Raw genomic sequence first — 26,555 nt, 5'->3', positions numbered from 1 at the left:
CCTGCATTATTTGCTTTCTTTTTGGGGGGGGGGAGGAGGGGCTTTAATATGATATAAATGCAAAAGACCTGGGTTCCAGAAAGCATGTTTGCTCATTTTCAGCATGCTAACTCCTTTCCCCCCAGCAGTTCAGAAATGGATTAATGGTGGTAAAAAGAGCCCAAATATCTTAATCTTAGTCAACTCTGAATCCCAAAGTTTCTGTAATAATGATATATTTCTCCTATCTTGATTTGGCTCCTAATTATATGAACATCATATGCTTAACTTTTGCCTTTCTCCAGCCGAAACAAACTATTTGATTACAGTTGCATAATCTCTTAGATTTTTTATAGTCTATGTACCCGCCAAATTGCCACATTTCTCTTCACAGGTTGCCACCTTACCAGGACTGTCTCCTATGTATCATCTCTAAAGGAATGTGAGCTGACGCATTTATAAACAGCATTTATACTGTGAAGTGAGTGCAGAGGCTACTTCTCAAGAATTTGTGTTCTTCACAAATTAGCCCCCACCTTGCTCCTCATTGTCCTTGGATGATGGGCACATTGGGTCTCAGCTGGACCAGCCCTTTCCCTCACTTGCTCCTGGCATGATGCTCCCGGAGCCAGTCTGTGCCCTGGGTGGACTGGGAGAGTAGGCGGCAGAAGGCCGAGAGCAATGGGGGACTCCAGCTGTGTCGGATAGCCCTTGGGTTTCACATGCTTCTGGAACACGATTTTAATCGCCTCACGAAAGGCTCCACCCTTTGGACCTCTCAAAAGATAACTGAAAAATTGAAATTGGTTCTGGCAGATACATCTTTTCACAAACAAAAGGTGTCATTGTTTCAAATTCTGGTCAGAACTTCCAGGAAGCCATTTTTAAAAGTTGGCTGGGAAGATGGCAGGCAAAAACTAAGAAAGAAGTTCCTAGGAGCTCATGGAGTTAAATTTTATTACAAACTATTTTTTGTTTGTTTGTTATTTCTAAAAATCTCAGGTAAGAAAATTCCTGCGGAATACTCTAGGTTTGGTTATTAAAAACAAGGGTGGGTCCAGGCTGGTTGCCCTCAGTGGTGAGAGCATCAGCCCTCAGGCTGAAGGGTCTCTGGTTTGATTCCCAGTCAAGGGCATATATCTCAGTTGCAGGCTTGATCCCTGGCCCCCATCAGAACCAATTGATATGTGTCTCTCTCACATTGATGTTTCTCTCTCTTTCTCTCTCCCCTCCATTCTCTCTAAAAAATTTAATGAAAAAAATATCCTCCAGTGAGGATTTAAAAAACAAAACAAGAATGGGATCAGTCAGGGAAATTTTTATCTATAGCATGACAGCTCTGAGGGAATATGTATGGGAGCTCAGATTTCATCTGACATATGCAAGTCCTCATGTCAGTGGGCTGATTTGACACTGCTTCCAGTCCTGCCTTCCGCAGCCTCTCTTGGTTTCCCTGACCTCTTGCTGTGCTGATTTTCCTCCAACCTCTCTAAGTCATCTCCCTCTGAGTTCTTTCCTCTGCAGGAACCTGCCTTCTAGTGCCTGCCCTTTAAATATGGGTATTCTCCATTGCTCTATATTGTATAACACATGTCCTTATTAAGCTTAAGCTATTTTTATTTAGTTATTCTAATACTTGCTAACAAATGCATCTTAACATGCACAGTCCATAACCAATTCAAGTCCAAAGAAAGAACAATAAAAGCCACAGAAAGCTAATTTCTCTTCCTGAGGCTGTAAGTATAACAGTAGGAGGCAAGTGACTGGGCTATGAACAACACTGGCATGTCACAGTTGTGGGTCTATAGTCTAGGTCTGTGGTCAGCAAACTGCGGCTCTTTGGCCCCTTGAGTGTGGCTCTTCCACAAAATACCACGTGCGGGCGCGCACGTACAGTGCGACTGAAACTTTTCGTGGCCCATGCGCAGAAGTTGGTATTTTGTGGAAGAGCCACACTCAAGAGGCCAAAGAGCTGCATGTGGCTCGCGAGCCGCAGTTTGCCGAATACTGGTCTAGGTGAATGGAAGTGAAGCAGTACTGGTATGAATCTTGAGGTCTCAAGTGAGGGTTGGGGAAATAGACGTGGGAATTATTGGAACCATTGTTTGTAGGTAAAACCATCACAGTAGATGAAATAGCCTATCAGTGATGGCGAACCTTTTGAGCTCGGCGTGTCAACATTTTGAAAAACCCTAACTTAACTCTGGTGCCGTGTCACATATAGAAATTTTTTGATCTTTGCAACCATAGTAAAACAAAGACTTATATTTTTTATATTTATTTTATATGTTTAAATGCCATTTAACAAAGAAAAATCAACCAAAAAAATGAGTTCGCGTGTCATAGGTTCGCCATCACTGGCCTAGGTTGACCACATAGACTCCAGCAATCATCTTATGGACACTACAAATTGCCTGGCTGATACTGTATCCTGCTCTTGGCTGCTCGAAGGCCCAGGGTGAAGTCTGAGGATCACCTAGGCCAGTGGTCAGCAAACTGCAGCTCGGCAAACCGCGGCTCGCGAGCCACATGCGGCTCTTTGGCCCCTTGAGTGTGGCTCTTCCACAAAATACTGGCTCTTCCACAAAATACCGACTTCTGCGCATGGGCCACGAAGTTTCAATCACACTGTACGTGCGCGCCCGCACGTGGTATTTTTTGGAAGAGCCACACTCAAGGGGCCAGTTTGCTGACCACTGACCTAGGCCAATTACATGATTTACCACCTGTCATAAGCTTGGGCACTTACAGCAGTAGATCTATGTTCAAACTGCTTCACAGCAGGTACAAGACAGGACCGATCAGAATGGGCAGCAGTTGTCAGCAGTGAGCATCAGCCTGCCTCTGTGGCCAGGCAGCTAGTGCAGAGAGGCAAAATAGAGTGGGAATAAGAAAAAAAAATCTCAACTTATTTTTGTTTCATTCACAAGTAGATAGACATGGAAGTTCTGAGAAATAGTCCATAATAATAAATGGGACTGACACTCCACCTCAGTGCTGGGGATACAATTGGAGGTTGAGGGGCCTGTGACTGGAGACCCCATGCCCTCTTAAGCATGGTGCACGCTCTTTAGAGCCAGGTAATTGTTGTCAGAGTAGATAGAATATGGCTCAGAGCTCCCAGAACTTCCGATCATTTTTAGAAAAAGCCAGAAAGCCTAATTTTTGAGGACACTGGATTTTAAGACTACAACTTGAAAAAACACACACAACTCAACCAAAAATAAGCAAAGAAACAAACATAAAACTGCAGGCCAACTCAAACAGTAGAGCTCAACTAAACCCTGCGGCTGTGACTTCTGCTCTCTGTCATGTGATTTGTATTAACCTCCCTCCAGCATTTTACATTCCATCCTTGTTTTTCTTGCTTCTTTCTCTAATTTATAATAACTCGCTATTTTATGCATCCTTATATATTCCTTTATTTTTCATTTAAAAAGTATATTTTTATTGATTTCAGAGAGGAAGGAAGAGGGAGAGACAGAAACAGCAGTGATGAGAATCATGGATCAGCTGCCTCCTACACGCCCCCTACTGGGGATGGAGCCGGGCAACCCGGCATGTGCCCTGACTGGGAATCTAACTGTGACCTCCTGGTTCACAGGTGATGCTCAACCACTGCGCCAAACTGGGTGGGCCTTACATTATCACTTTAAATCCTACCTGGGACAGAGCGGAGAACAGGGCATCTCCCCTTAGATAACTCATCAGCCTCTCAAATCCCCAAGTCCCATCAGATTGATCATATTCATCCCTCTGCCCCTCACTCTAGTCCAGAGGGAATCTTCCTTTGTTTCCCACAGCAGCACCCCCATTCACCATGCCATAAACTAGGAACCTGAATGCCATGCTCTTCCCGGCCACTCCTCCTGGCCATCGGTTGCCTGGCTTTACCTCCTTAGTCTCCCTTTCCCCCCTCTCCACCCCTAAGCACAGTGGTTCAGGCCCTTGCCACGTCTGGCCTTCATTACTGTAAGAGACCCAACTTGCCTCCTGCACCCACTTCGCCCTCCTTCAAAATGGGCCCCCGCAGCTGCGAGGAAGCACAGCGGACCTTCGCCCTCCTTAACCTCGCGGGGATTCCCAGCACCTCTGGGTGAAATCTAAGCTCGGTGAAGCGCTCCCCCTACCTCACCTGCTCCATGGTGCTCCCACTTAGCACTCTGCTCCTGGCACACTCAGTTCACTCGGCTCAGGCATCAGTCCTCCAAGGAAGCCCCTGACACCCCTCGGCTCCCCGGAAAACCCAACAAGCTCTCCTAGTGCTCCCTGTCACCTTAGGCTTTCCTCTGTCCATACACAGTAACTAACATTAATTAGCACGTACTCTGGCCAAGCACCACTAGACAATTTAAATGGAGTCACCCATTTCATCCTCAAAAACCTCATGAGGAATGATTAGCCCTGCTTGACAGCTCATTAAGCGGAGGCACACAGAGGTCCGAAGTCACTCCGTGGTGAAGCGAGGATCTGATCCCAGAGCACCTGGCTTCAGGGCGCTCGCTCTTCACCACTAGGGGGCGCTGCTGGGAGTGTGTCTCTCAAGCGGTTTGTTGAGAAACTTGCAGCCTTACCTCTCTGTTTACTCAGTGATTTATGGGCTCTAAGTCATAAATTACAGCTCCTCCTGCTTTCTCTCCGGAAAACCACCACCGTGTCCGCCAGCCCCGAGTCTGGACTCGCACAGCCACAAAGGCTCCTTCCTAAGGCCTGTGCGGTTCCCATCCTGGGCTCCTCACTGCCCTGGCTCTCAGGGAAGATTGCTTATCACCCTGAAACCAAGATAAAAGCATTCTCTTTATCTCCCCAGAAGGCCCCAGTAAGGTTTACAAACAACAAAGCGGGGAGACTGTTCCTACATCTAGTGCAGTGGTCCAAGTTGGAGGTGGGAGGGCTCTCAGCCACAGGGCAGGAGCTGGGGAAGGCCAGCAGGGCAGAGGGTGGTTGCCTCTCTGAAAGGTGCCCTTGCCTTGGCCACAAAGGAGAAAGAGAGAGAGAGAGAGAGAGAGAGAGAGAGAGAGCCAACAGTGTGATGATGGCTCAGAGCCCCGGGGTTCTGATAGCCCTTTGCCCTACACAGTTCATTTTCTGCTGGCTTCTGTGACCATCCTGGCCTCCTGTCTGATTTCACCATGAAAAATTCAGGTTCAAGTTCCTGTCCAGGCAAAGGATCCAGAAGAACCTTCAAGGTGTGGCTTGTTGTCTCTAGATGTCTCAGAAGCTTTAACTTAGACAGCTCATGTTGTCCCAGATAACAAGTTAAGGCCACTCCTAAGAAGACGCAGCAGCCATTCATATCCCCCCTCAGAGCGGCCAGCATGGGGTAGGCCTGGACCATCAGATCACTCTTGGCCTGAGAACTTCCATTCAAATGGGGATGGACAGATGCAGGTCAGGAAATGTCCAATACACACAACAGTATCTTGAAAGAAGGAACTCTAGGACAGATGCTGAAGACTGAAACATCTCTTTCTAAAATAACTATTTTTGCCAGAAGACCAATTCCAGCATGACAGCAGGGCTGCATCTGGGAATGGCTGAAGGCATTTCCCCAAACCTGAATAGGATACATTAAATTGATTTCTTGGCTGCCAGACAGCTAAAAGGGCATCTTAATCCACATGTTATTGCCTCCTACTGGCCAAACACCTGAACAGCCATAGGCTAAGTCCCCCATTCTGACAATGGACTCTGTAGGAAACCCTGACCTTTGAAGTGTATATCTCCACCTCGCCTCAGGACAAATTGTGTTAATAAAAAGCATGGGGTCTTGAGACAAGGAGATCTTAAGACCTTAAACCTGAGACCTGAGAACCTAAGACCTTAGAACTTAGCTCCTTTAGCTAAGCTCCTCTGACCCCCAATGCCTTTCAAAATTATGCTTCGTCTCTGGATTCCTATTTAATCTACGCACAGCCTTCTCCAGATTGCTGAACCCTTCTTGATGCTGGGACAAGAGCACCAACATATTTTATCCTCTAAAAATGAAAATTAAGAGGAGCCAAACTTCACATGATAAAATGATGGAGATTCTGGAAACATCAGAATGAATCTGCAGAAGCAGAAGGCAATGAGGAAATGTCTGCATGGCTGGCTAATGACAGATCCTGTCAGCGTGGAGTCCCCAGGCACAGCCAGCCAGATCCAGGTGGCCTGGGTCCTGTTCTTTAAGCTCTTTGGGAGCTTATTAAGATCACTGTGAGGCAACCACCACATAGCACAGCAAAAGAATGTTAGTATTCCCAGGTGATCATCAGAGTTTTTGGTTATCTTTTAATACCTGTAATATTGTTACAGAAGAGCAAAGAAAAACCAAGCACACCTCCTAGAGAAAGGGAGGGACCCATTTATTAACACTAGTGACTAGTGGACTCCCAGAAGTAATTTCCAAATCAGAGTGAGTAACATACAGATGCTTTGCTTTTTATAATCTTCTGGGGTCTTTGTCTTGCAGATATGGTTCCGCCCCCTTGTGGGCTTACAGGAAGGCCCCCAGGTGTTGGGGTTCCCAGGTCATATCAGATGATCTGTCCTGGGGCCAGAGATAACGACCTTCCCCCCTCCCGCAGGGCAGTGCATTGTTCAGTTTTTATGGCCTGACACGCCTTGCAAGACCAGTTTCCTCCTTAATATGGTTTTTAAGTTGCCAGTGGAGTGCAATTAGCAAAATCCAATATGTAGGAAAATCTACAAACAACCTGGTTTCTTCAACAAATAAATTGCAAGAAAAAACAAACAGCCCTAACCGGTTTGGCTCAGTGGATAGAGCATCAGCCTGCGGACTCAAGGATTCCAGGTTCGATTCCGATCAAGGGCATGTACCTTGGTTGCGGGCACATCCCCAGTGGGGAGTGTGCAGGAGGCAGCTGATCGATGTTTCTCTCTCATCAATGTTTCTAACTCTCTATCCCTCTCCCTTCCTCTCTGTAAAAAATCAATAAAATATATTTAAAAAGAAAAAACAAACACAAATTAGGAGACATAAAATCATTGACCAATGGCAATGTGTGAGTTTTATTTGGATTCTGATTTTTTTAACTAAAAAAACCAATTACGACATTTGAGATAAGTGGAAATTTGAACACTGTCAGGATATTTGATATTAAAGAATTGCTTTTTTTAAAGGTATGATTTTTAAATGCCTTATCTTTTAGAACTGCTGAAACATTTACAAGTGAAATAGTATGACTTCTGGGATTTGCTTTAGAATAAACGGGATTGGAACTGAACAAGGGTTGATGAGTGATGGGTACAAAAGCTTCCTTATGTGATTCTGTTGACTTCTGTGTGGGCACAAAGTTCTCCATAATGTTTTTAAAAAGTATAGTTGTAATTAACAGAAACTGTCATTGGAATAAATACCATCATTTCCTTCCTTGATCTGTAATTTTAAACCATAAATTCTGATAAATCAGTTATATTTTGAACAAAGTCTCCATTTTACAAAAATCTTTGGTTTGAAGGAAAATCTGTCACCAATAGGAACTAGCCAGTCCCCTCTGAGATCCCAGGTGGCTTCTGAAAGAGCTCAGAACACAAGGGTTGGCTAAAACTGCTTTCTCAGGATTAAGTAATTAAATCTACTCACTGCTACCTAGAAGCTATAATAAAGCCTTGTATGGACTTAAATCATTCACTCCAGGCTACCTAAGGAAGCTGGTGTGAGGAACTCAGACCTGAGCTAAGACTTGGCAATGCTGAGAATTAATTTCTCACCTGCTCAGACTCCAAGCTCCTAGGTACCAGCTGTAGTAGTTAACACCCTGCCCTCAAATTCTCCACAAAAGAATGATAGAAAACTTTCTAGAACAAAGGATGTCCCAAATGGTACAGAAATTTTCTACAGCCCACCCAGAATAACAGGTTTCCTTTCAGACAAAGAGAAACAGGACTGAATTTCTCCAAGACCAGCACCTTTCAAATGTCACTGCCTGAGCAGTGAGCAGTTGCAGGAGAAAAATATGCCCCAAATACAAAAGCAAATGAAGGAGGAAAGACATAGCTCCATTTCTTCCACGATGCTCATAGCGCTGCATGATCATTACACTCAGAATTGGTGAAGTTCAGATGGGCATGTATTTAAGATCCTGAAAACTCAGTGTTTACAGTGGTGTGGATAAACAGACACATTGTTGACAGGTGTGTAAATTGGTATGTCATCTCAATAGGGCAATGATCAAAATTACATACCCTTTAACCCAGAGATTCTACTTCTAGAAACACAGTATATCCAGACACTCCCACCATCAATATCTCTAATGAATCACTCTCATTTCCATATTCCTAGGATAACAATCACTCTTTGCCTCTCTTGCCCCACAATCCTCTGCTCCCTTGCACAATTATACTATATGGGATCATCCATCATGATTGTGTCCTTCTTTCTCATTCTTTCTTGAACACACCCCATTTTGGCTTCCTATCCCCACCACCACTGAGAAGGGTGGTCTGGTCAAAGTCACCAATGCTCTCCATGTAGTAAGATCCAATGGTCACGTCTCTGTTCTATCTCACTTGACCTCTCACTAATATTCCACACGATTGACCAGCCTCTCCTTTACACCCTTGGCGGCATATCCTCTGTACTTTCTTCCTGCCCCAGCGGACAGTCCTCCTCAGTCTCTTTTACTGGGTCCTTTTCTTCTCAGAGGGTGCTAAGTGCCTAAGGCCTCTGACCTAGGCCTCCTTCTCTTCATCTATATTCGCTACCCTATCGCATCTCACAAGTCCTTTGCTTTAAAAGTGCTAGTGATATGGCAAAAAGTGTTATTTCCAGCTCTATTTAAAAATCTAGATTCAGACATCCAAGTGCCCTACTCAACAGTTCTACTTGGATGTCTAACAGGCATCTCACACTTTAGATGCTATGGCCAAAATTGAACTCTTGACTTTCAACCCCAAAACATGCCCACTCGTCATTTCACAATCATCCATCAAACAAAAAAATCTATGAATGATCTGATTCCTCTTTTCCTCACTCCTGCAAACTTTACTTCCAAAACATTGCCCAAATTAGTTCCCTTCTCTCCATCTCTATCATCACCCTAATTCAAGTCAACCTCATCTCTCGCTTGGATTGGTGGAATTTCCTCCTGTTCTTGCTTCTCCTCTTGTCCTTCTATAATCCATCCATACTTCATAGTAGCCAGTGTCTTTTTTTTTAGTGATATTAGATATACTTTTTAGTTTTTTAAAAATGTTTTTTATTTCAGAGAGTAAGAGAGAGGGAGATAGAAACATCCATAATGAAAATCATTGATCGCTGCCTCCTGCACGCCACCTACTAGGGATCGAGCCTGCAACCCCAGGAATGTGCCCTTGACCACAATCGAACCCGGGACCCTTCAGTCCACAGGCTGACTGACACTCTATCCACTGAGCCAAACCAGCTAGGGCTCCAGTGTCTTTTTAAATTACCAGTAAAACAACCCTATGGCATCCCATCTGAATGAAAGTCCAGCTCCTTACTCCCTTCAGTTACCTAGTACCTGCCTCTCTCCCCTCATTCCCATAAAGCCCTTGCTTGGGATCCACCCATGACTGCCTTTTTCTTAGCCTTTACATTGCAACTTAAATTTCACTTTCTCAGAAACCTTTTCTGATCCCCTAATAGAAACTACTCTTAAGCTTTACTCTTCCTTAGAATTTATTACTACTGGATATTTTTCTTCTTTTCAGTCTCTTTCCAAGTAGAAAGTAAACTCCATGAGAACAGAGTTCTCATTTATTTTGTTGAATGTGACTTGGCACATAGTGCATAGTGAATGAACAAGCATGTAAAGATACAGAAATATTCACTCAAGTATTGCTTGTGTAGGAATACAGGTGTAGCAAAAAACAAAACAAAACAAAAACAACTCCACCAAAACAATAACAAAAATAGAAACTACCTAAAAGCTAGGAGTTTATATTATAGTACATCTATACAATGAATGTATTTATTTAAAATAACAAGGTCAATCTATAAATGCTGAAACAGAAATAATATCCAAATTGTATTCACATTAACCTAAACATGAAAGAAACTTTCAAAGTGAGAGACACAAGCCTTGATTTGAGATCAAAAGAAAAGCTAGGTATTAGGGCACACTGATTCAGATGGTAGCTCAAATAGTGCTCAGATCAGGAGACAAAGGCAATGGTATTTCTGAGAAAAGGAAACCACATCAATAGAAGGAAGGCTTTTCTACTGGTACAGATAGCATAACATAGTGGTATTAATTCTAAATAATGATTTTAATTGTCAGTCTGGTCATCTCCGTGGGGTGGTCATCTCCGCTTTACTATCTTTGCAAAAAGTTCTCTGGCACACAAGGTTGCTTTAGGCCATCAAAGGTTATTTTGCCCTGTTTTAACATTCCAAGTACTTTAGACATAAGAGGTGCCAGGCAGTTCCTCCAGCATGGCCCCATTTTAAAGTGGATCCATGTATTTGTTTTTGTTTTGACAATACACATATTGTGGTAGCCAGCTTCCAAAATGACCCCTAGTGATCCTTGCCTCCTAATGCTCTTTGGTAGTCTTCTCCCAAACTGAATTGAAGCCAGACTGTGTAATCAAGAGTATCGTGAAAATGACGTTGTAGGACTCCTGAGGTAAGGCTCTAAAAGGCATTGCGGCTTCCCCCATATCCCCTTGGCTCACTTTTTTTGAGGGAAGCAGCCTTTGTGTTATGAGGTCACTTGAACAGCCTTGTGGGGAGGCCCACGTGAAGAGAGACTGTCTTCTGCCAACAGCTAGCACCAACTTGCCAGCCCTGTGAGGGAGCCACACTGGACATGGATGACTGCAACCTCACAAAATCCCCAAGCCAGAACCATCTGGCTAAACTGCTCCTGAATTCATGCCCATAGAAACTGTGCAAGTTAGTAGATGTTTATTGTTGTTTTAAGCGACTACATTTAGAGGTAATTGATTATGTATAAATGTAACTAATACATAGTATAACTCCCCTTTTTCTAAAAAAGAGCATACAAGTACACAGGTGTATACATGCATAGAAATATCTCACAGGAAACACAAAGGGAGTAACTGGGTTCTGACATGGTGGGTCAGGAGGGGAGATGTTCACTTTTTACTATTTGCTCATATTCTTGTCCTTCATTTTACTAGATTTTGTCCCACTCCGAAGACCTACCTTTGAAATAGGGTATTCTTTAAAGGCCTTAGAATAAACCAAATATTGGAGGGTTGGTTGTTTTTGTTTTTAATATTGATACATTTCACTGAGAACATCAGCCCCATGACTGGACTGCTGCTAAGGCAGGAATCCCGATTTAATTATTTGCATTTAATAAGGCAGTAATGTTGCAATAACTCTTTGCGGGATGAAGGAATGAACCACTCACACCATGTTAGGTGCCGATGGTTTGCTTTGCGTTCATGATGGAGCCCACATGCTGGGGCTGTGGTTTCTGCAGGAGGAGGTGACCCAGAAGTCCAGTTGTGTCTGATTTCTCACCAGTAAAGATGGATCCTGGGAAATATTCCACAGACTGACCAAGTGGTAGAGACCAGGGCAGCTCATACCCAAATCACAGAATTCTTCATCCCCCTCAATAAAGACATTTCCAAAGAGTGACTCCAATGACAGTATTTACATTTAAATAGAATTCAGTGAAATCCCATGCCTTGAATACAATGGAGAACTCCATACCTGACGGCTTTGTTTTCTCTTTTCATTTCAGAATTGGGGGTGAGGGGTGGACTAGAGGCATGCTTCGAACTACAATGGAGTCAGAGAGTTCTCTTTTAAGACATCCAAACTCTGCAGCACAAAGCGGTCATTTTAGTCAATGATACCGGGGCTGCAGTGACAAAATGTACCTTTGATTTGGTGATACATTCATTCCACTCCCCTCATGAGCCTCCTAAAGCTTAAAGTTTCAGGAACAAAGATGTAATCACTGAACTATGCATACTGATGAGATTATAGCCTCAGGATTTATGAGATTGAGATAACCAGGAAATTAATTACGTCTGAAACTCCTGCTGCAAACAATCATAACATTCAAGGAAATGCCCAGTAAACCAATTCCAATCAAGTCAGTTTAGTTAATGTGTCCTGCACCGTGAAGGCAAATCCACATTACTTTAAAATTGAGAGAACCTCTTGGTAAATGGAGCCTGTGGAATGCTAAATATTCAAACTTTGAGGTGGTTCAGAAAAATCAGACCACAGGAAGACCGCTAACACCAGAGCAAAGACACCGCGCCCAGCACTTCTGTGCTCAGAACCAGAGTTCGCATACGTCCCACGGAGTGTCATTCAGGTGGGCCAGGGCTTCGTGAACCACTTCCCAAAGGCACAAGAAACAAATATAACTTGAAAAGCTTTTGCTTTAGCAAAACACATTCTTATGACTGTATTTCTCAAATTATTTCCTTTATACTTCTTAACGTATATTCAAAGACTTGGTTAAAATGAACCAAGAAAAATACTTCATCTTCAATGGGGCAATGATTAATTTATGATTATCCATACATGCAATACTACCTAGTCATTAAAAATGAGGAAGATCCATTTGTACTGATTAAGAATATATATATATATATATATATATATACACACACACACACACACACACACATACATATGTGCACATATACACATTTATATACACATATTCTTATTGTAACATATTCATTTTTATTTGAAGGGTTAATATACATATATATTGTGTACAAACAAATTATAAAAATTAACCTGCTGGGAGATGAGAATGAGCATGGGTAGCAAAGAAGAAAATGTTTCAGCTATATATTTTTGTTCAGTTGGGTTTTTTAGCATGTGTTATGAAAATGACTAATAAATAAATGGCAAATACCAAACATTTTTTCCACGGAATCCCTCCATAGAGCACCTGCAAGGCCTGTGAGCCAATTGTTTCTGCTCCCTTGTATTCCGTGTCCACCATCTTTTGCTTTCTTACCTGTAAAATGGAGACAACCCACAAGCCTGCTAGGAGACTCAAAGCAGAGAAAGCAAGAAGGCAGGCAGACACAACTGGCACTGACGTGAAAAGAGGCAGACCGGAAATGAGATCTCGTTAGCAGACAGAGGAATAATAGTAATAATGCTACATAATGTGTATGACTGCATACATGTGCCAAATGTTTAATCCTAATAATTCAGTGAGAAAGACATTATCCTCACTTTACAAATGAGGAAACTGAAGCATAGAAGTATCTCCCCTAAGGTAACAAAAAAAATAAAGAAATGCTAGAGTCAGAATTCAGCCCTGCCTGGCAGCTCAGGATTGGCACTCTCAGCCAGTAGGCTGTGCTGCTTCAAAACAGATTGGTAAAATTTCCCAAGATTCATGAATCAAGTGTGAATGAGCATTTCAGGAAACAGGTACAAATGCACTTTTTGGTAGAAGTATAAATTACTGAAGGCAATCTGGCAAGAGTTACCAAAATTTAAAATTTAAACAGGTATCTAACTTTTTACCTGGCCATTCTACTTCTAGGAACACATCAAAAAACATCTGCACACAGATGTTCAATCCATAGATAGGGAAATGACTAAATACATCACAATATAGTCAAAACATTTAATAGTCTGTATCCTTTAAAAATGAAGGTCAACCTATGGGTGCAGACATGGAAAGAATTCTGAACTGTAAGTAAATGAAAAACAACTCCCTTAGAGCAATATGTACAGTATGGCCCTTTTTATGTAAAAATAAGGTGTGAGCCTCGCATAATTTCTTCTTAGTAGAAAGATGTTGCTTGCCCTTTTACATTCCTTCCCTCACACACACACACACACACAATTCAGAAAGAAGTTGTAAAAAATAGTCATGTGAGCCCTCGCTGATTTGGCTCAGTGGATAGAGCACTGGCCTGCGGACTGAATAGTCCCGGATTCGATTCTGGTCAAGGGCACATGCCTGGGGTTGTGGGCTTGAACCCCAGTAGGGGCCGGGCAGGAGGCAGCCGAACAATGATTCTCTCTCATCATTGATGTTTCTATCTCTCTCTCCCTCTCCCTTCCTTTCTGAAATCAATAAAAATATTTTTAAAAAATAGTCATTTATAAATCATACAATAAAATAATTATTTCAAAAAGTCACAAATACAAGTCATATAAAGTCAGTCTGTAGCCAAGTATTCCCTAGATATATTACTGCAAATCACATCTATTTTAGTTTTTTTTTCCCCAAACAGATGCGGTTCAAACCCGGCGAAGGCTTTATAATTTCATATTTGATAACAAAGGACCAAAACTGACAATAAATAGTCCAACAATAATTTCTTAACATACTAAGTGGTCAATTCTGATCCTTGTTGCGAAACTCAGGCTACCTGAAGATTTCGCTGAAGTCAGTAAAAAGTTACACAACATTTGTATTTTCAAGTTTAAAATCCTGTTGCATTTTCCTCGAAATGATAATGATACATATAAAAGCTCAAGAGTAATAAAGAAATTGAAAGATCCAGAAGTCAACAAACCAATTTCATTCCAAGCAGACACAAAGCATTCTGTCTGCTTCTCTTTTTAAAAACTACCAGGACCCTTTGTCCAGTAGCAGCAGCAGCCAGACCAGTGGGTCTCAGACCTAGTGTGCCTAAGCTTTGCACAGAAGCTTGTCAGCATGCAGGCTCCTGGGGGCCTGTTCCCAGATTCTGAGTTCTCATTCCTGAGTCTGACGAGCCTGCCTTTTTAAACAAAAAGCTCGCTGACTTCGATGAAGTGGTGCAAGAACCCCACTGACCATTCAAATGCTGCTGCCCAACCCTAACTTGCCGCCACAGGTTAGAAGCCTGACTCTGGGCAGCTCCTTCGCCTCTTTAAAAGTTCCTTCCTCCATCAACTCAATCAATTGGACAGATCATCCCTGAGGGTTCTTAAGCCCTAACAAGACTGTGGTTGACCCCAGATGTGTAAGAAATGTAGTTTAAGCCCTAACAAGACTGTGGTTGACCCCAGATGTGTGTAGCTTCCACTAAGAACTTAGTCTTTATGCCAAAACCAGTTTTTGCAAGTCACTGGGTTTCTGTTTCGTGTGTGTTTTGGGGGGAGCCACCTTCTAAAGTCTGCTTCTGTAAGTTCCATTCAGGGAGCATCTGAGTAGAGAAATTCTGAAACTGGCATTTATGTTAACTTAGTGGATTTTCTTCATGCGAACAGGGAAGCTTCCAGCAATCCTGAAAGGTACTGGATGTACATGGTACGTGGTAAGACCCTCTTGGTTAGGAAACAACAGAAACGTCCCCATAACATTAAGCAAGCTCCAAAGCCTCCCGTAAAACTTCCATCTGCGGAGCTGGAATACTCAATAGGAGGTCTTAATGGTGGTTGAACTTGAAGAGTAAGAGCTGGATTTCCTGGAGGACTTCTTTGATGGGAGGGATATTTGCATCCGCTTTGCCTTACGGACACTGCGACAAAGAAGAGCGTTCTTTGCATGATTCCTAAAGTCTTCTGAAACAAAGTAATAGACAAAGGGGTCGATGCAGCTGTTGAGGGTGGTGAGACAGAGGGCTACGATGTACAGGGTGTAGACGTAGCTCTGGCCCCAGTGTTTAATCGTGAAATAGTGCACCACGAGCAGAATGTTACTAGGAGTGAAGCAGACCAGGTACATGACCAGGACAGTAACAATCAGTTTGATGGCTCTCCTCCTCCTCTTTCCTGAGTTTTCATCGATGGCAGAAGATTTCAGTATTCTGATCATCAGCACATAGGCAGAAGCCATGAGGATGGCTGGGAACAGGAAGACTCCGATGGCCAGAGAGAGGAAATACTTGAACATGTCCTCCACCAACACCTCCTCCGGTAAGACATCATGGCAGGTTGTGATGTTGAGGGCTGGGATGTAACTGGTCTGCTTCACGAGATACAAGGGGATGGTCACCAGCAGAATCAGCAGCCATATTCCCAGGGAGATACCGATGGCGAAGTTTGCGTTCTTCCTGGTGTGCCCCATGGGGTTCACAATCACCCAATACCTCTGCACGCTGAGGCAGGTTATGAAGAGAATGGAGCAGTACATGTTGCCATAGAAAAAACCAATGAGTACCTTGCAAAGAGATTCCCCATAAATCCAGTTGTTGCCATGTATATGATAGGCAATCTTCATGGGGAACCAGATGATAGAGAGGAGGTCTGCCAAGGCCAGGTTGGCCATGTAAACCACTGCAGGGTGCTTCTTCTTCGTTCGGAAAAGGAAGATCCACAGGGCTATGCCATTACTGGGCAAACCAACCACAAATACAACCATGTAGACGATCGGAAGAAAGACAGTAGTCAGCTTTCCAGTCAGGAGGGAGGCAGAAATCTCATCCACAGAAAGGCCTGGCTGCACTGGAACGCCTTTCCCAGGGATTCGAGTTGAGTCATCGACTCTACCAATTATACTTCTTCCTTTAGAGGGTTTATTGACTCCTGTACAAGAAAGGCAAGGCAGACAAGGGTCATTCCAGAAATCAACGTTTCAGCAGTAATGCTGGTAGGCGCAAGTAAAAGAACTGTAGATAAAGACAGAAGGAGTACACAGAATGCACACAGAATGCTTATGGGGCTGTCTCTAGATGATTGGATTAGTGGGATTTCTGTTGCCTGGTTTTTTTGTTTACAGTGAAATTTTCTCAATCAGAGAGAGGGTTGTGGAGTATGGGTGGAATATAACATTGATTTCTATGAATCTCGATAAAACTGACAGTATTCAATTTATGTTTACAAACTGTCCACACTCATTAATTCCTAACTGTTCATATAAAGGCCATCTCACGCTGGCTGAGACAGGATCCAGCCTGGCCTATCAATCATTCGTTATCCCAAAGCACCACACAGGGAGATTCCCAGGAGCGCAAGGGACATTCCCGCTCCACCCACAAGGACAGCCTCCGGCAAGGCAGGGGTTCCCCCGCCTCCTTCTGTGTGGGCCTCCTGGAAACCTTCACCAGGAGGTCAGCGGGCAGGCCAGCTTTCTGGCGTCAAGGTGACTGGACAGGTGGGTGCACCAAAGACAAATATGTGTTCTGACTTTCAAGCAAGTAACATGGCGAGCTTTAACAACTTACTCCTCCCCATAGTATGAGTTAAACGTTAGAAACCACAAACAAATGAATGACATATTCAGCCTACAACCTGCCTCAACTAAGTGTTCAGGGACCTGCAGAAGAAAATGAAGGACCGTTTGAGGACACTGCACAACCTTATTTTAATTCTGAGGGGGGGCAGGCCTTCCACCCTGCAGAGGAAACAGGGCAAAGTACACCACAGTACACCAGGGAGAACGTTAAGCCTACTCTCAAGTTTATCTGATAATTTTCATGCTTAGTCATCACTTTTTCTCCTAGCTCTGCACCCAGGTTCAGCAGGATGAGTGGGACTTCTGCGCATGGGCCAAGAAGTTTCAATCGCACTGTATGTGTGTGCGCGCGCGCAGTGGTATTTTGTGGACGAGCCACACTCAAGGGGCCAAAGAGCTGCATGTGGCTCGCGAGCCGTGGTTTGCCGACCACTGGCCTAGGTGGAGGGTTAGAAGGTGTAGAGATCAATACTTCACTTTTCACTTAGTATAGCAGGTTGAAAGGTGGCCCTCAAAAGGTATGTCCATGTCCTAATCCCTAGACTCTGTGATCACTACCTCACTGAGAAAAAGGGTCTGTGTAGATGTAATGAAGGATCTTAACATGAGATCATCCTGGATTATCCAGGTGGGCCCCAAATCCAATGGCAAGTGTCTTTATAAGAGAAAGGCAATGGGAGATTTGAGAGAGAAAATAGAGAAGAGAGGAAAGAGGTGTGAAAAGGGAGGCAGAGATCGTAGTAATGCCAAGAAACAAGCCAAGGAACACCAACAGCCACCAGAAGTTAGAGGAGGCAAGGACCGGATTCTCTCCTTGGGACCTTCAGAGAGACAAGACCTTGATTTCAGACTTCTGGCCGCCACAACGGTGAGAGAATAAATTTCTCTTGGTGAAGCCACCATTTTTTTGGCACAGGAAACTAATACACTTAGGATAGACCTACCTCTTGTTCCAATTTCTTTTATAATTTTTTAAAAGAACATGATTTTTAAATAAAAATAATAATCCTACATATTACAGTGTTCTTTATATACTTGACTATTGCCCATAGCAAGAAACATACTCTGTATGGTAACCTACTTCCAATATAAATGTCTGAAATAGAAAGGAAAGTTTCACAAAATAATTATTACCCTCATTACGCAGGGAACACTCATACTTTTTATTGTGTTCTATTCCATCCTTATAAAAAGCCGGTCACCACCCTCTACATTAATTTCATGAACCACATATGTGTTTTTCAAAACCAGTTAACAGAATGACCAATTGTGAGAGCAGGGGGTTACAGGATTACAGCTCTACAAAATAAACTACCTACTACCAGTAAAGGCTAACTCTTCTTCTTCTTTCTTCTTCTTCTTTTCAGACTTCAGCTTTTTATTGAACGTGTTACAAAAGAGCTTTAGTCAAAAGACCAGCCCTAGCCCGGTAATTCAGTTGATTAGAGCATCATCCCAACACGCCAAGGTTGTGGGTTCAATCCTGGTCAGTGCACATACAAGAAGCAACCAATGAATGCAAATTAAGTGGAACAACAAATTGATGTTTCTTTCTCTCTCTCTCAAATCAATAAATAATAATAATTTTTTAAAAATGGCCAAAGCCTATGTCACCATCAGACTCCTCAGATTCTTTTTTTTTATTTTATTTTATTGATTTTTCACAGAGAGGAAGGGAGAGAGATAGAGAGTCAGAAACATCGATGAGAGAGAAACATCGACCAGCTGCCTCCTGCACATCCCCCACTGGGGACGTGCCCGCAACCCAGGCACATGCCCTTGACCGGAATCGAACCCGGGACCCCTCAGTCCGCAGGCCGACGCTCTATCCACTGAGCCAAACCGGTTTCGGCAGATTCTTTTTTTTTAAGATTTTGAGAGAGAGAAGAAAGTGGAAACAATGAGACTCTGAGGCATTGGCTGAAGTGGCTTAGTTGGCTGGGCATATGTTTGAAGCTATAACACTAGTAAATGTTGAGATGCAGCTCAAATGTCGCTGAAGCCCTCTTAGCAAAGTGTGCAGGATTTTACCCTGTACAGTGTCCTATACCAGCCGATTTTCAACCGGTGTGCAGCAAGAATTTTTAAAACATACAATACCTGACTATGTAGTCTGGAGCACTGATCTCTTTTCCCTTAGATTGTCAAATCTAAAAAAATGACAACAACCAATACTACAATAGGCATCTGGGGTGAATGAATCAAAATTACACCTTTTTTTGTCAGATTGACAAAATATATATTTTTTGGTGTTCCACAGAATTTCAGTAATTTTAGTTTATGTGTGCCATGAGATGAAAAAGGTTGAAAATCGCTGTCCTATACCATTCACCAAATTCTTGTCTAGAACTGAGGCTATCCCAGCTCCCGACCATACGACCCACCTGTAAACCAGATAAAAATCACTTCAAGTCAGAGAGTGGAGAAGAAATTAAATAAATGCACACATGAAGTTTAAACACATTTAAAGTAGCTGGCTACAAAAGCACCCTCGTTTGGGAGCTGTAATCAACAGTACCTGCCCAAGTATGCAAGGACTCACTCCCACTGGGGCCCAGGGCAGCGCCTCCACCTCACTGACAAACAAGCAGGAAACACGCAAGGCTCACCAGCCCCCAGTCCTGACTTACCATATCCCCAGCAATCCTCGGCTTTAACAGTAGACACTATACCATTCAATAAATATTGAAAACAGAGCCACCATATACTGTCGATTGAAAAAAGCACTGGCAGAACATACTGCCATCTGTATAACAAAATTATAATCTATTTGCAAAATCTGAAGTTGAGAAGGGTACCCAAACTCTATGTCTGTGGATAAAATGGCTGGGGAAGGCACAATTTTCTTTTTTTTTACTCCACACCTCTCCATATTGTTGGGTTTCTTTTTCAAAGGAGTGCAAACTGGTGAAATCTTTTTGGAGGGCAATTTGGCAAAACATGTCAAAATTTAAAATGTGCTTGCCCTATGACCTATCAGTTTATTCCTAGGAATTTGTCCTGCACGTATACTAGCTAAAGTGCACAAAAATACTGTGTATACTAGACTATTTACTGGAATCTTGTTTATCGTGGTAAAACAAAAATGTTAGTCTTGACATCCATCAAAAAAGGGACTATGGTATAGCAGCAGTTCAGTCAAAGATGAACCACATGAAAGACGGTGGTCCCATAGGTTGTAATAAGGCTGAAAGATTCCGAACACCTAATGACGTCAGAGTGCAATGCACTGCTCACATTTGTGGTGATGCTGGTGTAAAACACCTACTGCACTGCCAGTCGTATAAAAGTACAGCACATACAATTATGTACAGAACATAATACTTGATAATGAACGAATATGTTACTAGTTTGTGCATTTACTATACTACACTTTTTGTTATTTTGCTGCGTAAAACAGTACACTGCTTCACACCAATGGCAGCCTTATACATCTCCTATTTACTGTGTCCCTTGGTTGCATCATTTTCTCTTGTGGTTGATTTAATCTCATGTTGTTTTGTACAGTGACATGCTGCATAGGCCTTTAGTCTAGGAGCAACAGTCTATATCAGATAGCCTAGGTGTGTAGTAGGCTATGCAATCAGGTTTGTGTAAGAAGTGCCCTCTATGATGTTCAAACAACAACATAATGGCCTGGTGACCATTACATTTCTCAGAAAGTATCCCCATCATTAAGTGGAGCATGACTGTGGTTCAATAACTTACGACATCTATACAATGAATAATATTCTCCCTATAAAGGGTGGACAGGCCACCACTGCTGTGTTTCCTGGGCACCTGTGTCTGTTTGTTCGTTTGTCCCAGCTGGTGGTGGCCACGCTGCTTTCTGGTAGAGGTGTGGTGTTGGTGGCTGCAGCCTCTGAGCTGGATGAAACATGCTCTCAGTGGAGGTAGGAGCCCAGTGGACCCGGAACCATGGCCAGTACAAGGGTAGCTGTTGCACTGACCATTGCTGGTGCAGGATTTGCAAGCCACTTTGTTTTGCAAGCCAGGAAGCATATGGAGCCTCAAGTCAAACAAGGTTTTCAAAGTCTACCAAAATCTGCCTTCAGTGGGGGCTGTTACAGTGGTGGGTTTGAGCCACAATGACAAAACGGGAAGCAGAATTAATGCTAGGTGTAAGCCCTACTGTCAATAAAGGATAAATAAGAGATGCTCATGGACATATTATGCATTTAATTATTTGTCTGAGAGAGAGAGAGAGAGAGAGAGAGAGAGAGAGTTAGTCGTTGTTCCACTTATTTATGCATTCATTGGTTGCTTCTTGTATGTGCCCTGAGATGGAACCAGCAGCCTTGGCATACTGGGATGAAGCTCTAACCAACTTAGCTACTGGGCCAGGGCCAACTATGAATTATGCTTTCAAATCACCAAGACAAGGGAAGATCTCCTAATATAGCAGCCAAAATCAATGAAGCTAAAGATTTATGGAAAGTCAAGCAAAAAAAAAAAATAATTGAAGTAAATGTATGATGAATTTTAACTTAGTTTATGAATGAGGACCAGCTTTTTATAATAAAATGCCTCAGAGCTATAAATTTAAAAAATAATTTAGCACAAACTAAATCAAAGCCTTGGATTAGTTTCTTGTTTAATTTGAGGATTTTAAATCGGATTATAGAAATAGAGAGCCCAGCTATAAAACCACATATATATAGACAGATAATTTTTTACAAAGGAGCCAGAAACACACAATGGACTAAAGATAGTCTCTTCAATAGATGGTGCTTGGAAAACTGGAAAGCCACATGCAAATGAATGAAACTGGATTACAGATGTCCCCATGTACAAAAATTAATTCAAAATGGATCAAAACCTAAATAAAGACCCCAAACAGTAAGTTACATAGAAGAAAATATAGGTACCAAACTTATGGACCTTGGTTGTAGAGAATATTTTATGAACTTGACCCCAAAGGTAAGGGAAGTAAAGGCAAAAATCAGTGAATGGGACTATACCAAGCTAAAAAGCTTCCGCACAGCAAAAGAAACTGCCAACAACACAAAGAGACAGGACACCAGATGGGAGATGATATTTGCAAACAGTAGCTCCCACAAAGGTTTAATTTACAAATATATAAAGAACTTATAAAACTCAACACTAAACAAAACAAACAACCCAATCAAAAAGTGGGCAGAGGACCTGAAAATACACCTCTCCCAAGAAGACAGCCAACAGATATATGAAAAGATGTTCAACCTCACTGGCAATTAGGGAAATGCAAATCAAAAGTACAATGAGATACCACCTCACACCTGTCAGAGTGGCCATTATCAACAAGACAAGCAATAATAAGTGTTAGAGAGGTTGTGGAAAACAGGGAACCCTCATCCACTGCTGGTGGGAATGTAGACTGGTACAACCACTATGGCAATTCCTCAAAAAATTGTGAATAGAGCTACCATATGACCCAGCAAGCCCTCTCCTGGGTATATACCCAAAGATCTCAAAATCATTTATCCGCAAAGATATATGCACCCCTATGTTCAATACAACATTATTCACAGTGGCCAAGACAGGAAACAACCAAAGTGTCCTGAGATAGAAGACTGGATAAAGAAGATGTGGTACATACACACAACGGAATACTACTCAGCCATAAGAAAGGATGAAATAGCACCATTTGCAACAACATGGATGGACCTTGAGAACATTATGCTAAGTGAAATACGTCAGTCAGAAAAAGCTAAGATGATTTCATTTATATGTGGGATATAAAACTAAAACTCGTGAACACAAACAGCAGTGTGGTGGTTGCCAGAGGGAAGGGGTGGGGGATGAGGGGGCCCTAAAATATCGGGGCAGGAGAAGATTTGACTTTATTGCACATGGTGCAATATACAGACCTTGTAACATAGAAACCCACACCTGAAACCTGTATGTTCACGTTAACCAATGTCATCCCAATAAATTTAATTTTTTAAAAAATTAAAAATAAATCAGATTATAGAATATTTGGGGATTAATGCTCAATACTGTAATTATGAATAAATACATACCACTTGAATAGAAATATTGTTCACTGTTCATTTAACAAATAATTTGGAACCTACTACAAGGCAAAGCGAACATGATAATCACTGCTCTGAAGGAACCCCAATCTAACGGGAGACTGATAAACTGGTAACTAAAATACAATGTGATAAATATTATGATGGAATTAGCAAAGGTTGTTATTGTTGCAAGATAAGGGGAGAGAAAGAGGGGGTACCATGTGGGCTTTGGCCTTTGAAACTGATACTTTGTAACAAAATAACCAATGAGGAAAGCACAGGGGTCCTAAATTAATGACAAGTCCAATTAGAAAGGGTCAGGTTCAAACAAAGAGCTGCAGCATATACAGTGGGGCCTTGACTTATGAGTGTCCCGACTAACGAGTTTTTTGAGATACCAGCTATCTCTCGGCCAATTTTTTGCATTGAGTTGATAGAGTAATTTGAGTTGACGAGCTCGGTCTCGGAACGAATTAAACTCGTAAGTCAAGGCCCCACTGTATATAAACTGGAGACAAAGGAGCACAAGACAGATTTATTTTCCCATTAGAAAGAGAGAGAACAGCTTTTTCCTATTTGGGGGCCCCTTCCCAGGGATCCCCTTTGGGGACACCCCTGCCTAGATGGAGTTTGTATATGCTTCCAATAAACTTCTACATTTTTATTAAGGAAAACTTTTACAAATTTATTCTTTATCTTCGTGGACAAGAGCCCACAAGAAGAAGTCTGCACCCCAAACCCCACGCTTCATTATAATACAGACTCATCTCATTGGGAGGAAAGGCTGTCAAGATACAGAGAGCTAGCTGGCTCAGCTGCTTGGAAAATTGGATTTAAAAGTGAACTTAGCTTCAACTTTGACCTAAGAAATCGATCTAGGTATGCATATATCACTGACAGAATTCAGATTTACTCATTAAAAACTTGATTTAAAAAAAAAAGTATCACAGATTTGTACACACTGACCATGAATAGATGTATTGGGTTAAATAAATAAATTATAGGATGACATGTATAGGATGACAATATATATTTGTGCATAAAGTAGTCTGTGGAAAGGGGAGAAATGGGAGATTTTCACTTTTATTACACTTCTGATTTGTACAATTGTGGGGGGAAATGCATATAAAACTTTAAACTTTCAAAACACTTGTTTTTTACTTTACGCACTCCCCACTAAACCAAGTATAAAACTATTACTTTGTTAGTGTTAACTCTTCTCTTGTATCCCTTTCCTACTATCTCCTACCTCCAAATCTTCTTTTGTTCCCACCCTTTAAGAGCAGAAACTGAAAAATAAAAAGCTTCAGTTGCTGAGGACCTCTTCCTAGGTACACTTTAGTAAATTCCTATGTGTTCTTTCAGGATAAACAGTTTTCCTCTCCACACTTGCCCAGCTAATAAAACCATAAGAAAGGCAAACACAGACTTCACTAAAACATCCCCTATCAAGGTTAATTAGTAACCACAAGGCAAGCTAGGAAACCAACACAAATTTAAAATCCCATCTTCACGTTCATTACAGTGTTCTCTCTTATCACAACACCTTGGAAATACCCCACGTGTCTAGCAACAGAGGACCAATTTAAAAAGTACGATACATTCTCCGACAACATATTTTAGAGTCATTGAAAATGTTTTATATCATTGACATGCTACGGATACTTACATAATCCCAGATTTGTATGAAAAGATTTTCTATGTGTATGAACACATATTTTATGCATGGATGCATGAAAGCATGGGAAAAGACATGCCAAAATATGAGCAGCGGTTACTTGGGTGACTTAATTGAACTTTTCCCTTTTATCTGTCTTGTTTTTTGGTCTACAGCAGTGGTTGGCAAACTGCGGCTCGCGAGCCACATGCGGCTCTTTGGCCTTGAGTGTGGCTCTTCCACAAAATACCGACTTCTGCGCATGGGCCACGAAGTTTCAATCGCACTGTACGTGCGCGCCCGCACGTGGTATTTTGTGGAAGAGCCACACTCAAGAGGCCAAAGAGCCGCATGTGGCTCGTGAGCTGCAGTTTGCCGACCACTGGTCTACAGTGATCCCATATTATTTGTATCATTAAGAACCAATGGCAAAGAGAACAGAAGTTTCAGTCTCCAAAAGAAAAATAGAATGACTATACCATAGGGGACCTCCCAGGCTTGTGATATAGAAAGTAGTAAGTGCCTGAAAGAAACCAATTTACATGCCCAACTGCCATCAACCCACCAGGCCACTCTGGGCAAGTCCCCTCACTTCATTCCTCATTTACTACTTAAGAGGTCCTTCAGGTAATGACTGTGCTGGACCATGGCAATGAAGAGGAGAGGGCCCTTGGCCTCCAAGAGTTCACAATCCAGTGGGGAGACAGATTAAACATATTTACACAAACAATTATCAATTACTCTTGTGACAGGGAAAAAAGGGAAGCCTGATGGAGTATTTTCCTTGTGTGCATCCCCCACCCCCACCCCCATGGGCCACATCTGTAAAATAAGAAGGTTGTACTCTAGGCGGAGTTTCCTTCAATGAGAGTCTTTTGGGGTAAGGCCTTTGGGAAGAAAATCAAAGCTGTTATGTCCTATAGCAAACTGAGGAGCAAACATGAACCACGTACTAAAAGGAGATGAGCAAGCCCTGGCTGGTTTGGTTCAGTGTATAGAGCGTCAGGCTGCGGACTGAAGGGTTCCGGGTTCCATTCTGGTCAAGGGCGCATGCCTCAGTGGGGGACATGCAGGTGGCAGCCAATGAATAAATCTCTCATCATTGATGTTTCTCTTTCCCTCTCCCTTCCTCTCTGAAGTCAATGGAGATGTATTTTTCTAAAAAAAATAACAATAATAATAAAAGGGGATGAGCAAAAGCGTGGGCTGAGGGCCAGAAAAACATTAGTGATGCTCTATTTCTTAAAATAAAATTGGTCTCAAGTTGGGAGGAAAGTTACCCTACAATGGAATAAAAGTATGCATATGAAAAGGTGCAATATTAAGTAGTTCTGGTTAACAAGTAACTTGATTTTATTGCTGTTACATTAAGTTCATCTTATACACCAGGAATCCCCCAGTCCCAGCCCAGTCACTTTGTCAACAAGAACAAACCAATACTCAGAGCAAGCTTCCTATAGCAACTGTGTGAATCATAAAAGCACTGAATCACCTGCACCACATTGCTTCCAAAATGTTCGCCCACTTTCATTAATTTCTGGAAATGAACAAATGCTGACAATAAAATGTATACAGAGATGCAGTTTTCAAGAATACACCATAATATGCTTTTCTGTAACTCCAGAGGTAAAATAATCCCGGTCTTCAATCTAATTCAAATTCACAGTGACTGCTCTTTTACAATGTCTTTATAAAAAGGATAAAGGTGAGAAACTGCCTTTTACAGCAGGGCTACAAATTTCCCAGGGAAATAAACACCTCCCATGGAAGGCTACCCTGGCAGCCTCAAACTGCGGGGGGTCGGTTAGCATCACAGCGGCGGATCTCAGGCCAAGCACCCCCCACCCCCCGTGCGCTCCGAGGCTGGCTCAGCCTCAGCCC

The 26,555-nt window shown here is 42.4% G+C and overlaps 1 protein-coding gene across 1 annotated transcript in view; it reads right to left on the bottom strand.

Annotated features, from left to right (window-relative positions):
• Nucleotides 1–14,890: 14,890 nt before the first annotated feature.
• The window catches only part of F2RL1 (coagulation factor II (thrombin) receptor-like 1), a 12,410-nt gene continuing 745 nt past the window's right edge, over nucleotides 14,891–26,555 (bottom strand). Inside the window, exon 2 of the mRNA XM_014549931.1 lies at nucleotides 14,891–16,372. Within this exon, the coding sequence (XP_014405417.1) occupies nucleotides 15,261–16,208 (948 nt within the window). The 5' untranslated portion in view covers nucleotides 16,209–16,372 and the 3' untranslated portion in view covers nucleotides 14,891–15,260. The remainder of the gene's footprint in view (nucleotides 16,373–26,555) is intronic.

This window comes from Myotis brandtii, unplaced genomic scaffold (assembly GCF_000412655.1).
Source record: "Myotis brandtii unplaced genomic scaffold, ASM41265v1 scaffold115, whole genome shotgun sequence".
Taxonomy (NCBI): Eukaryota; Metazoa; Chordata; class Mammalia; order Chiroptera; family Vespertilionidae; genus Myotis; species Myotis brandtii.
This window is presented reverse-complemented; position numbering and strand designations above follow the sequence as displayed.